The sequence below is a fragment of the Lactuca serriola genome, chromosome 7, assembly GCF_051521515.1.
Source record: "Lactuca serriola cultivar US96UC23 chromosome 7, Lser_US96UC23_V15, whole genome shotgun sequence".
Taxonomy (NCBI): Eukaryota; Viridiplantae; Streptophyta; class Magnoliopsida; order Asterales; family Asteraceae; genus Lactuca; species Lactuca serriola.
This window is the reverse complement of record NC_136414.1, coordinates 4,710,349-4,723,463: the sequence shown is the minus strand read 5'-3', so window position 1 is coordinate 4,723,463 and position 13,115 is coordinate 4,710,349. Positions and strand designations below refer to the sequence as shown.

Sequence of the window (13,115 nt, the reverse complement as noted above, 5' to 3'; positions counted from 1 at the left end):
CTTTTTCAAACATCCAAGCCATTAGTTATTACAAAGTGTTTTCAAAATAGTTTAATATCAGAGTATCCCAAAAACCATAAGTCGAAAACACGAGGATGTGTACGGTCACGCCTTCGCCTAGCCAAGTCATCTGAAGCACCTAAAACAATAAACTGAAACAGTAAGCACAAAGCTTGTGAGTTACCCCCAAAATACCGATACACATACAGTCCACATAACAATATCAGCAATATCATAACATAACAAACTGAACAACATGCAATGGGTCAACAACTTTACAGACTGGATTACCCCTGGGCCCACAGTGTGAGTCTGGATTGCCTTTCGGGCCCACAACTCATATCTGGATTGCAACTGAGCCCACAGTACGAGTCTGGCATGTCCTACCTGACCCTCAACTCGTATCTGGAATGCTCCCGAGTCCTCAGTATGAGTCTGGCATGCCTTGCCCTACCCTCAACTCTTATCTGGAATACTCCCGAGTCCTCAATATGAGTCTGGCATGCTTTGCCCGGCCCTCAGTTCATATCTGGAATACTCTAGGGTTTGTTTGCTACCGCACGGAGCAGTACAACCTCAACCCATCCCACATAATATGTCGACATGTAACATAACTAATGCACATACAGATAATCATACATTATCACAGGTAGTCCTACAAGTCTACCCGACTAGCATATCAACTGGCATACATCACTAACTCAAACTCAACATATCAATAACTACTAGGATATCAAATCCAATGGGCTAGCCTTGGTGCCTTAGACCCCTTAGTATAGTGAGGATAACTCACCTGGCACGACTGAAGTCCCGTAGATAAAACTCCAGCTGCTGGTTGACAAATTCCCGAACTGTCAACATCAAACAATACCCAATTAATAATTGGGTTCCAAGCCCAAGGTCCAACTCACACTACAAAAGCCCAAAAGTCAAATAATGGGCCAAAGCCCAACATATGGTCCAATTTTCTAAACTAGGCCCAGACCTCTACATGGGTTTTCCTTAAGGCCCATTCAATTATTCTAGTCCAAACTCTTGGTATTCCTATGGCCCAATGTCACATAATCATAAAGGCCCAAATATGGCCCATCTATGGCCCGATTTTCCAAATTAGGCCCAAGTCTCTAACATGGGCCTTACCCTAAAGTCCATCCAATTATTTAGGTCCATTTACTTGTTCTTGGATAGCCCTTCAATAGCCCAATCACCAAAGCCCAATAGGAAGACCCAACTCGAGGCCCAAGTGAAAATAGGGTTTTCACATGAAATGACAAATAGGGTTAAGTGCTCCTACTTAACCCATTAAGGACTTAATCCATTAAGTCCAATATTGCCTTAAGTTCATTTGCACATGATTATTAATTATTATTTTAAGTTTAATACATAATTCCAGTGCGGTCCCAATCAATCCCAAAATTAGGGTTTCATGGCATTAGGGTTTTCCAAACCCTAATTAGGGTTTCCAACCCAATACTAGCCCATTAGTCACATGGTTGGGCTTTTAGGTCCATTAGGTCTTCATTGGGCCTATTAAGGTCTCAATGGGCCCACTAGGGTTTCTTTGGGCTCATTAGGGTTTAGTAGTCCCTTTGTCCAAAACATCCAAACGAGTCCAAAAATGCAATCGAGGCACACCGCCACCCAACACGACGGCCGGTGGCGGTAGGAAGTGACAGCCACCACTCTACGGTGGTGGTTTGGGTTTTCCTCTTCACTATTCCACTTTTGTTATAATTACAATGCTGAAAACCAAAAATAATACACACACACACACACTCACACACACACACCTAAATCCATTGCAAAACACGCACACAACCACCACCACGCGGCGAATGGTGGTGGCTCAATCATTTATACTCAAAATATTTTAACGTACTGAGATTTTCAACAAATAAAGATCTTATAAATTTTAAAAGCATAAAGCTTTTTTTTCGGTTCTGAAAAATAGGGGATGTCACACTTACTGACTTGAAATGATTTTGTAATGTTATCTTTTGTAGCCCTTAACCACTATTTACAAATTTCCGAAAAGCAAACAACTTCAAACCTGCATGTTGTAGATTTGCTCACTCTAATTTGAAAGCCCTCAATAACTCATTTGAATCATAAAGTAAGCTCAAGCTCTTCTTTGGTTTTGAACATTTGAAATAACTTAACATACGAATAATGATTGTGAGCTACAAAACATTTATGTTTTTTATATGATAATTCGGACAATGGTATGGGTTCATTCATCCCCAAATGAGTGGTTTTTGTTTATTCGGAAACTAAACATAATAAGGGTACTTTTCCTGTCGGGTTTGTCAGGGTTCGGTTTCCTTCTCTTTATATTCAGTCTTATCCTTAACAAATTTAATGAAGCTCTGGAATTGTTCCAATGGGTCTCCAAATGAAACTATATTACCATCATCAACTAACAACATTAGTATTGCATGTTCAATTGCAGATTCATCACATCAAATGTTGGACCGATATCAACAATAACCTTACCTTTATACCTAACATAACCTCCTTTTTACATGCCCATCGTAAAAAGAAACATGATTCAATATCATAAATAATAAATTACAAATTTGGTTCTATTGCGACCATAACGATTTTCCCATGGAAATCGATTAATATCACTTTCCATAACATAATCAATAACAAATAATTGTATGGTGTTAGGAGGCATAATACTAACAAAAATAAGAAAATATTGGACATCGCTACCATAAAAAATCTGCAAAAATATGTTGGATCCATATCATTGAAAAGATAGACGTATTGGATTAGTATGTAACATGAACTTTGAAGCAACCATCATAATTAACCAAGAAAAGTTGATATCAGTGCTTAAATCTACACCAAAACATGTGTAGTTTGGAGCAATATATTGCATAGATCTATTGATTCACACCAATTGTCTTCCACTAGAAACATATACTCTAAAAAATTCCTTATACAAACTCATTTTTTTAGTATCCAAAAGTTATATTTGGTTTATGCAGCGACAATGACAATAAAATTACCCTAATATTACAGTTTGGAATGACCGTGCATTACGAATAAGGGATCCGAAATGCATTTTTCAGTCCAAAATGTATGGATGTCACATTCTGGATGATTTTTTTTACCAATAATTGCCAACTCCAAAATGACCATAACAACTTTAAAATACGTTATTCCGGACTAAATGGTTATTATTCAAAAACTTAAGAAAAATGATTATTTTTCTATTTTAAATTATCTAATTTCATCAAAATTAATTGCGATAACTCTTAAAGATAAAATCACATATTAAAAAATTATCTAATTTCATTAAAATTAACTGTGATAACTCTTAAAGAAAAAAACACATATTAAAATTGGATCCTATAGAACTTATTTGATACATATGAAATACACCAAATTAGTGCAAGAATGCATAATTGTTATTCCTCGTTTTAGACTTTTAGCAAAGACTTGTACAAAAATTAGCCCTCGTACAGTCGTACAATTTAAGTCATAAATAACCGTCAAGTTACCATAGCATTTTAAATTGTTACCCATTAGCCCTTGTACTATAAAGGTTTTAATTTGGCCACAAAAGAAGTTCAAACTTCGTCTCATCCCGATTTTCTCATTTTCAAAATCTCAGATCCACACACCCTCTATTTCTCCTGAATCATGGTCGTCATCTCCGTCTCTACCCTCTCCCCCAATGATTTCTGATTTCCTCGTAAAACCCTAGCATTTCAATCCCTTTGATCCTCTGCAAACCAACTCAAATTTTGATATAATCATACTTACAATCAGAAGCGAAGATGTATATGGCGTACGGATGGCCTCAGGTGATCCCTCTGGAATCAGGGCTATGTCCAACTTCGCAGCAGATCATATACCTTAAAGTTGTTGATCGTTTATTGCTAGTTGTTTGCCCTTCTCATTTTGAGCTGTGGAGCTCTTCGCAGGTCTAATTCTCTCTCTATCCTTACAAATTGTTAGTATGTATATGCACAAATTTTGAAATTACATCATTAGTTCGCAATTTGAGTTGTGCTCAATCGGTTTTTTACTAGATTGATGCACTTGATATAGGAAATTGATGATTATGATCATGAATTTTGCTGACAGTGGTGTACGGAACTGTAGTCGAGTTCCTATTAAAAAGGAATGGAGTACTAAAATCAACGAGTGGATGCAATGCTTTATTAGGCCACATATTTAAGTAGTTTTCCAATTGCTTTAACTGAAAATACAGTTAAAATTTTAGCGAAATTTATGCATTTGGTTTAAGAAATTAATAATCATGAGCATTAATTTTTGGTTTTGATCTATATCTGGTGCAGCATAGGGTGAGATTAGGGAAGTACAAGCGAGATCCGGATTCAATAGCAAGAGAGGGGGAAAATGTGCAGGCTATCTGGAGCCCTGATACCAAATTAATTGCTGTTCTTGTAAGTATGGGATTGGCTAAATGGCTTCTTGTCCTTGTTGGTGTTTTTATATAACTTTGTGAGCATCATATTTGGATCGTTTTGTTGCTCGTAAAGTAAAATCTCTTTGCTATGCTTAGAATCATGATATCAAGTGTAGAATAATGTAACTTTTTATATTGTTTCCTTTGTTTGCAGACATCTTCATTTTATCTTCACATATATAAAGTCCAGTTTATGGAGAAAAAAATACACATAGGAGGAAAACAACCATCCAGTCTATCTCTTGCGAATATTTCTCTACTTATGAATGAGGAAGTCCCCTTTTCAGAAAAGGACCTGATGATGAGCAATATCATTTGTGACAGCAAAAACTTGTTGGTTGGACTTTCAAATGGAAGTTTGTATAATATGTCTTGGAAGGGTGAGTTTTATGGAGCCTTGGATCTTGACTTCCATTTGAACACTGGAAATGGCCATACAAAATTGTCTAATGGTGTTGTATCATCCAGTCATTCTCTGTCTAGAAAATCAGCCATCACTTATTTGGAGTTTTCATTGCCACTAAGGCTGTTATTTGTTCTATTCTCTGATGGACAATTGGTGCTATGTTCCATAAGTAAAAGAGGTCTGAAGCAAGCTGACTCGGTCAAACCCGAGTATCGGTTAGGCTCTGGCGATGCAGTATGTGCTTCCATTTCGCCAGATCAGCAAATCCTTGCTGTTGGCACCAGAAGAGGTGTCATAGAGTTGTATGAAATTAGCGAACCCATTTCACTTATTCGTTCTGTCTCCTTACATGATTGGGGGTAAGTTTGTAAATTGTAATTATATCATGGAATTCATCTTTGAAGTTTGTACTTTGTAATGATGAATGACTGTTTTACCCATGTTTGTTTCTGTAGATATTCAATGGATGATACCGGTGCGGTTAGTTCTATTTCATGGACACCTGATAGTTCTGCTTTTGCAGTTGGATGGAAATTAAGAGGACTTACAGTTTGGTCTATTTCTGGTTGTCGTTTGATGTCTACAATCCGTCAAATTGGTTTAAATTCCGTGTCATCTCCAGGGGTAAAGCAAAACCCAGATGGAAATTATGAACCTTTAATGAGTGGGACCTCATTTATGCAGTGGGATGAATATGGGTATAGACTTTATGCTGTTGAAGAAGGTTCTTCAGAGAGAATACTTGCGTTTTCTTTTGGGAAATGTTGCCTTAACAGAGGGGTTTCGGGTAAAACCCATGTTAGACAAGTTATCTATGGTGAAGATCGGTTACTTGTTGTCCAAGATACAGATGAACTCAAGTTAATGCATCTTAATCTTCCAGTTTCTTATATTTCACAAAATTGGCCTGTTCTTCATGTGGCAGCCAGTGAGGATGGGATGTATTTGGCAGTTGCTGGTCTTCATGGGTTGATTTTATATGACATTCGATTAAATAGATGGAGATTTTTTGGGGATGTGACTCAAGAACAAAAGATTCAATGTACAGGCTTGTTATGGATGGGGAAGATTGTTGTTGTTTGCAACTACATCGAGCAATCAGACATGTGAGCAATTTATGCACAATGAGATTCTTAGGGGCTGTTTCTTGTTGACTTAATGGGTTAAGGACTTAATCTGGACAACTATACATGGATGTTTCTTTTTTACTTAATCTGGACAGAATGGCTTAATGGTTTAAGCCAAAAAAATCTGGTGTAATACATACATATGCTATTTGTTACATTTTTCCCTTTTATCCCCACCCCTTTCTTATGGATTCAGACTTAAGATTGAACGAAATTTGCATAATAAGTATAGTACATATATATAAATATGTGACTAATAAAACTATTTTGTTGAATTTTACATGTTAAAAACACGTGAAAATCCAGTGACCACTTTAAGCAGTATTTCATAAATTGATGACATTAATTTAGATCCATTTTGTTTTTGATGTTTATTGAAATATATATTTCGAGATTTAAAGCTTTTCTTTTATTAAAAAAAAATGTATTCTTAAAATAAAAAATATAATACTTTCACATGTAATAATACTATAAGGGTTTACATTTTTTTAGGTTCAGATTCAGATAGTTTATTCAGTCCAGAAAAAAAGTCTTTATACAACACTATATCCAGATAGACATCATCATCCATTGAGCCACTTTATCCATACTAGACCTAATGAGAAAGAAAAAAAACTACTCCATGTTTAATTGGTAAATAACAAGTACTTATCAACTTTTTTGCAGGTATGAGTTGCTATTCTACCCAAGATATCATCTTGATCAGAGCTCACTTCTTTATCAAAAACCATTGCTTGCAAAACCCTTGGTGATGGATGTCTATAATGACTATTTACTTGTGACTTACCACCCATTTGATGTCCATATATTCCATGTGAAGTTATCTGGTGACTTGACTCCTTCCAGTACCCCTATTTTACAGGTAAATGGATTATGTTTGTGAACTGATTTTATTTGGCACACCATTGATTGAGGGTTACTTTAGTCTTTATAAGTTTCTTCCTGTATTTTTAAGTGATAAAATGACAAACAGCTTTCTACAGTACGAGAGTTATCCATCATGACTGCGAAGTGCCACCCTGCTGCAATGCGTTTTATACCCGATCAACCAGATACTGATGCCTCCATTAAAGACGCTTCATCATCATCAGAAAAAGAACCCATTAGGTTTTGCTTCTAACCAATTAAACCATATAAATGGTAATTCTGTGCAAAATTATTTATTGTTTTCCTTTTTTTTTTTTTTTTTTTTTTTTTTTCGTTTTAGATGTTTGATACTAAGGGCGAATGGGGAACTGTCATTACTTGATCTAATTGATGGTCGTGAAATGGAGCTTACAGAGTCTATAGAACTGTTTTGGGTTACATGTGGAAGATCAGTGGATAAAACAAATTTGATTGAAGAAGTTTCATGGTTAGACTATGGCCATCGTGGAATGCAGGTGATAGATAATTTTCAAATCTTACAAAATTCTATTAATTTACCACTTTGTCCTTATCTTATATATGACTGATGACATGATTTCTGGTTACAGGTTTGGTATCCATCTTCAGGTGTGGACCCCTATAAACAGGAAGAATTCTTACAGGTAAGCACAGATTAATGATTTTCCTCCTTTTTTTTTTTGACAGAATATAGTCGTAATGTAATAATATTTGTAGCTGGATCCTGAGCTTGAATTTGATCGTGAAGTGTATCCACTTGGTTTGCTTCCAAATGCGGGAATTGTAGTTGGAATTACCCAGAGACTATCGTTTTCAGCATGCACTGAGTTTCCATGTTTTGAGCCATCTCCTCAAGCACAAACTATACTACATTGCCTGCTTCGCCACCTTCTTCAGGTGCTTTCAAATTTTATCCTTGTTGCTAAATGCTAACTAATATATAATAATATGAAGAAGGATCAATTGAGAACGCATTTTTTTCCTAAGAACTGCGAGGACTAATCTGATCCATTGATTTGATGGTTGGTTAGTTTAATTTTTTCTTTTTCCATCAAAACTTATTTGACATATAAGCTAGACTTTGTTTTTTTTGGAAAAAACTAAATACATCAAAATTTGTACTTTTGTCTACAAATAGAGACCAATCTTGACATATTTTCATTTTTTTCTCTGAAATCTGTTATTTGAATTATAATGTTTGCTATGATCATTCAACAACTTATGCTACTGTATCATAACGCTCATTATTATTCATGATTCAAATTATCGGAATTATAAAATTGTCAAGATTGGGTTTAATTGTAGGGAATAAAAAAAATACGAATTTTGGTTTATTTATTTATATTTTTAATAAAAATAAAGTCTACCAGATAAGTTTTGTTGGAAAAAAAAACACGCTCACCAACCACAAGTTGACATGTTGCATTGGGATGATTAATTACGTAAAAAAATTACAATCAAAGCATGTGACATCTGACAACCATGCCCTTGTTGAATCAATGGTCCATACTAGTACTCACGGAAAAATGGGTTTTCCATGGATCTTAAGCCTCTATAGTATTACTAAAATGGATCGCACTACTGTAAAAATAATGGTAAAGTTGTTTAAAACTGGCTTATAAATTGTTGGTCTTGTTCTTGTTCAGAGAGATAAAAGTGAAGAAGCTTTACAACTGGCTCGATTATCAGAGGAGAAGCCTCATTTTTCACATTGCTTAGAGTGGCTTCTTTTTACTGTTTTTGAAGCTGAAATTTCCAGGTAATTCTAGCATTTTTTCTTTTCTAAATGTTTTTTTTTTCTTATTTTATTTTAAAGTATCTCACAAATTATACTGAAACTTTGTTGACAGCCAAAATGCAAACAGAAATCAAAGCCCTTCTCTTTTGGAGAAAACTTGTGATTTAATAAAGAAATTTCCAGAATATTTTGATGTTGTTGTTAGTGTGGCAAGAAAGACTGATGGTCGACATTGGGCAGACTTGTTTTCTGCTGCTGGTAGATCAACCGAGTAAGTTTTTTTTTTTTTTCAACTTTACTTGTGGATTTACCTTTTAATTAATAGGTCAAGATTCAGGAAATATCAACATACTTTATTCATTTTTATCAATTTAGACAATGTACCTGATTCTTTACCCACACTAGCAATATATTTACATTTATTTACCATAGTAACAACTTGCTTACATATATATTTTTTTACCAATATGTATCTTATAATTCCTTACTTATAAAATCGATGTACTTACATTTCCTATATTGGTAGATATAGAGAATGTAAGTACATTGCTATAATAGGTGAAAAATAAAGTACATTGCTATTATCAACAAAGAAATATAAGTACATTGTTATTACAGGTAAAAAATAAAGTACATTTCTTATATTGCTAGATAGGGTAAACTCCATTGCTATTCTCTACAATTTGCCTTAATTAATATGTTGTTTGTTGCTTATGCTTTAATCCAGGTTGTTTGAAGAATGTTTCCAAAGGAGATGGTATCAAACGGCAGCTTGCTATATACTTGTATGTGATTAGGTTTGACTAGTGTTTGACTTCTGTAGTTAATAAAGCTTTAGATTTGATGTTTTTTTTTGTTGACTTGTGTGGGTGAATGAAGGTTATTGCAAAGCTCGAAGGAGCACCTGTGAGTCAATACTGTGCTCTACGGTTGTTACAGGCAACACTGGATGAATCTTTATACGAACTTGCTGGGGAGTTGGTATGTACATGTGTCAAGGGTAATAAGGGCAATACTTAAATGTGGCAGGGGTAATGACGGTATATTTTTTTTGTTACCCAGGTGAGATTTCTGTTGAGATCTGGAAGGGAATATGAACCTACAACACCAACAGATTCGGATAAATTATCTCCAAGATTTCTTGGATTATTTCTTTTTCCTTCTAGTTATAGGAAACAGTCTACAGAGGCAAGAAGGTAATTGTTCTTTAGTTTGCATGTGATTCACATTGCTATAAATGATAGTAATTGATTTTTTTTTGTTTTTGGACGAAATAGCCCTTCATTCAAAGAGCAGAATGCACATGTTGCTTCTGTCAAGAATATCCTAGAAAGTCATGCTAGCTACTTGATGTCTGGGAAAGAACTCTCCAAGCTTGTTGCTTTTGTGAAAGGCACCCAGTTTGATCTAGTGGTAAGAGAAGCTCTTTGATAATCAATAATAGACATTGTACTTTATTTGTGACTTACATATTGTTTATTATGAATAAGGAAATGTAAGTATGATGCTATTTTGTGTAAAGAATTGTTAATACGTTGCTGTTATGAGTAAAAAAGTAAAGTCTCTTGCCGATATATGTTGCTATTTTCTGCAATTTGCTTGTTATGTAATCATAAATTCTACTGACAGGAATATTTACAACGGGAAAAATATGGAAGTGCTCGTTTGGAGAATTTTGCTTCTGGACTTGAATTGATAAGCCGGAAGGTATTCCTTTTGTTACATAAACTTCTTAAGACTGACTCATAATAAAAAAATCAGTTGATTTAAGTTATGGGGTGGGGTAGTTAGGTAATTTGACATTTAAATCGAATTTTTATTTGATGACTTTGACCCTAAGAGCCTGTTTGTTATGTAGTGCATGGACTTGCTCTTATATCATTTTATTTTTGCATTTACAAAATCTGTTTATTATTTTCAGCTTCAAATGGGAACCTTGCAAAGTCGGTTGGATGCAGAATTCCTGTTGTCTCATATGTGCTCAGTCAAATTTAAAGAGTGGATTGTAGTTTTGGCGACTCTTTTAAGGCGATCTGAGGTAAGATATTAGTGTGAATGTATTTGCTAGTCCTATATCATATATGCAAAACAGAAGCTAAAGAATGCTCTCAGTTATTATAGAACTCACAGTTGAGTAATTCTACATTTATCTCAGTAATCAGTTTTTCTACAACTCCTTATCTACTTGTCCAAATCTTTGTTTACTTCACCCTAAATAATCAGAAAATCAGATTCATGTAAATCAGTATTGTTTTTAGAATACATATGTATGTTTTATGTGATTTTGGTATATATAGGTTCTCATTGATTTATTTCGCCATGATATGCGACTCTGGAAAGCATATAGTGCAACACTGGAGGTATACGTCCCCTAAAATTTCAGTTCAGTTATGTTTAACCCAAACTTTGGGTTAAACGCAAGAAATAGCAACATACTTCCATTGATTTGTTTATTTATTATAGCATTCTATTTTCATTTCTTTCTGTTATAATTTTTTTTTTTTTTTGAAAAATACAATGCTATGAGTGGGTAGATTTTGCAATGTATAATGATGTCCTAATAAGAAAAAACTAATTTCCGTAACACATAATAATAAACAAATAAATGAAAGTTGGTTGCTATTTTGTCCTTAATCTTTGGAAAAAGACAAACCACTAATATTGTGTGACGTTACGTGTGTCAGTCGCATCCATCGTTTTCTGAATACCATGATTTGCTGGGAAGCTTGGGAGAGAAACTTTCATCCAATGAAATTACAGAAGAGACCTGATGAGAACACAAATAAATCAAACTAGGTTGTATCATTTTGTATTTGCGGTTCAATTTATTATTGGTTTTCTGATTATGAGAAAAGTTGCTTTTACACTTACATATTTTACATGTAGTTTTCTTTTTTGGACGATTATCTAATGTATATAAGATGTTTTTCTCAAGAAACGGTAGCTTTTGGATAACAGAAGTCATATTTCTATTCTATCTATAATTCTATATGCTTATGCTTGCTAATGGGTGGATTTTGGTTATAGTTGAATGAATGGGCCAAACAGGTTGAAGTAAAATGTGTTTTTGATCCATATAGCTTCTTAAATTAGTTTGATTAAATAATTAGATTATTTTATAGTTCTTACAAAGCATACTCAAAAGGTGGATAGAAACTGTTTTTGAGTCGACTCATTTCGATTTGTACCTAAAATCTACCTATTTGAGTTGGTTTCGTTAGTTACTTAGATCAGTCGGTATGCTCTTTTTTTGGGTCTATCGTATAGAGGTTGTTTGTCTAAAGCATGTTAGGGCATGAGAGTCGACATACCCAATAACTAAAGAAAAGAAAAGAAGAACATTGAACGTGTATTGCATAAACTCGCAATTTATTGAAGAAACTAAACTCAAAACTCCAACTCAATTTTGTTTACAATAAGGATTCCTGAAAATATAGACTTTCCTTATAGCTCAAGTTGTTCTAGAATAATTTGGACACCACTCCAAGACTTGGACAACACCCCAAGAAATTGATGATCTGGACTAGAACATGCTATCAAGCCTTATCTGTCTCAACTATTCACCAACAACCACCTCTGAATTTCTGAGTTGAGGGTAATTCTTGCACACCAAGTAACGATCTCATCTCTACGAACTTTATCCGAGCTAAGACCTTTGTAAGTGGATTTGCTTGTTGCTTGTCTCCTGAAACATGTTCAACAATCACTTGCTCGTTTTCCACACGTTCTCGAAAGAAGTGGAATCGAGTGTGAATGTGTTTGCTTCTTCCATGAAAGACAATATTTTTTGACAGTGCAATGCTGATTTGTTGTCTATACGAATCAACACCTTCTGTTTCTACATTCCTGTTAGCTCAGCTAACAACTCTCTATGTTGCGAGATCGATGGATCTTACCACATACCGACTATGCTTGCTTTGTCTTTGCAAACATTTTTATATGTTGGTGCTCAATTAAAAGACATATTGCCCATAGGTCATGCATATGGCCTTTATAAATTTTATATGTGGGTTGTGTGATGTTTACATTATTGTTAATAGAATTTTAATGATGTTTAAGTCATGGAAAAAAGTGATAATTTTGTAGTTACGTTGTGTTTTTTCTTACAGTCTATTCATTGACATGGCAATGATGCAAATCTTTTTTACTTATGCTCCATGCGTGCTCTTGTTTCTTATAGGCATTAAACAACTCTATCATTTTCATCAAATGAGTGTCCGTTCATCTTTCATGCTTTATGTCAAAAAAATTGTATTGTTTTTCCTTCCATAAACACCGAGGACATGCTTGATTTGCAGTCATGACTGAATCCAATGGAACTGGAATTTGAGATTCCATTCCATTGCATGTGTTGTTACCATATACACACAATTTAATTCCATCGGGATCTTCAAATTCCTTCCTCCCATGTTTGATGGACTTCACCATTGCTAAGGGAGGATGGAAGGAATTGAGTTTCATTCTTCCTTTATTTAATAACAAAAAATATATAAGTAAAATATGTTAATAGTTATT

At 34.5% G+C, this 13,115-nt stretch overlaps 1 protein-coding gene across 1 annotated transcript; it reads left to right on the top strand.

The window, feature by feature from the left end:
* The first annotated feature begins 3,575 nt into the window (after nt 1–3,575).
* Nucleotides 3,576–11,595, top strand: LOC145061134 (RIC1-like guanyl-nucleotide exchange factor). Its single transcript, XM_079008522.1, has 19 exons — nt 3,576–3,935; nt 4,314–4,421; nt 4,599–5,209; nt 5,306–5,956; nt 6,644–6,839; nt 6,951–7,084; nt 7,185–7,359; nt 7,453–7,506; nt 7,580–7,759; nt 8,509–8,621; nt 8,713–8,871; nt 9,328–9,385; nt 9,480–9,581; nt 9,663–9,796; nt 9,878–10,013; nt 10,230–10,307; nt 10,522–10,638; nt 10,898–10,960; nt 11,285–11,595. The coding sequence occupies exons 1-19, from the start codon at nt 3,789–3,791 to the stop codon at nt 11,369–11,371; spliced, it is 3,303 nt and encodes a 1,100-aa protein (XP_078864648.1). The 5' UTR covers nt 3,576–3,788; the 3' UTR covers nt 11,372–11,595.
* The last annotated feature ends 1,520 nt before the right edge of the window (nt 11,596–13,115 follow it).

Bases quoted from the DNA above. Each gene is read 5' to 3' on its own strand.
- LOC145061134 (XM_079008522.1), top strand. From the start codon at position 3,789: ATGTATATGGCGTACGGATGGCCTCAGGTGATCCCTCTGGAATCAGGG. The intron at 7,360-7,452 runs GTGATAGATAAT...TTCTGGTTACAG, and splicing joins ATGGCCATCGTGGAATGCAG to GTTTGGTATCCATCTTCAGG. The intron at 8,872-9,327 runs GTAAGTTTTTTT...GCTTTAATCCAG, and splicing joins GCTGCTGGTAGATCAACCGA to GTTGTTTGAAGAATGTTTCC.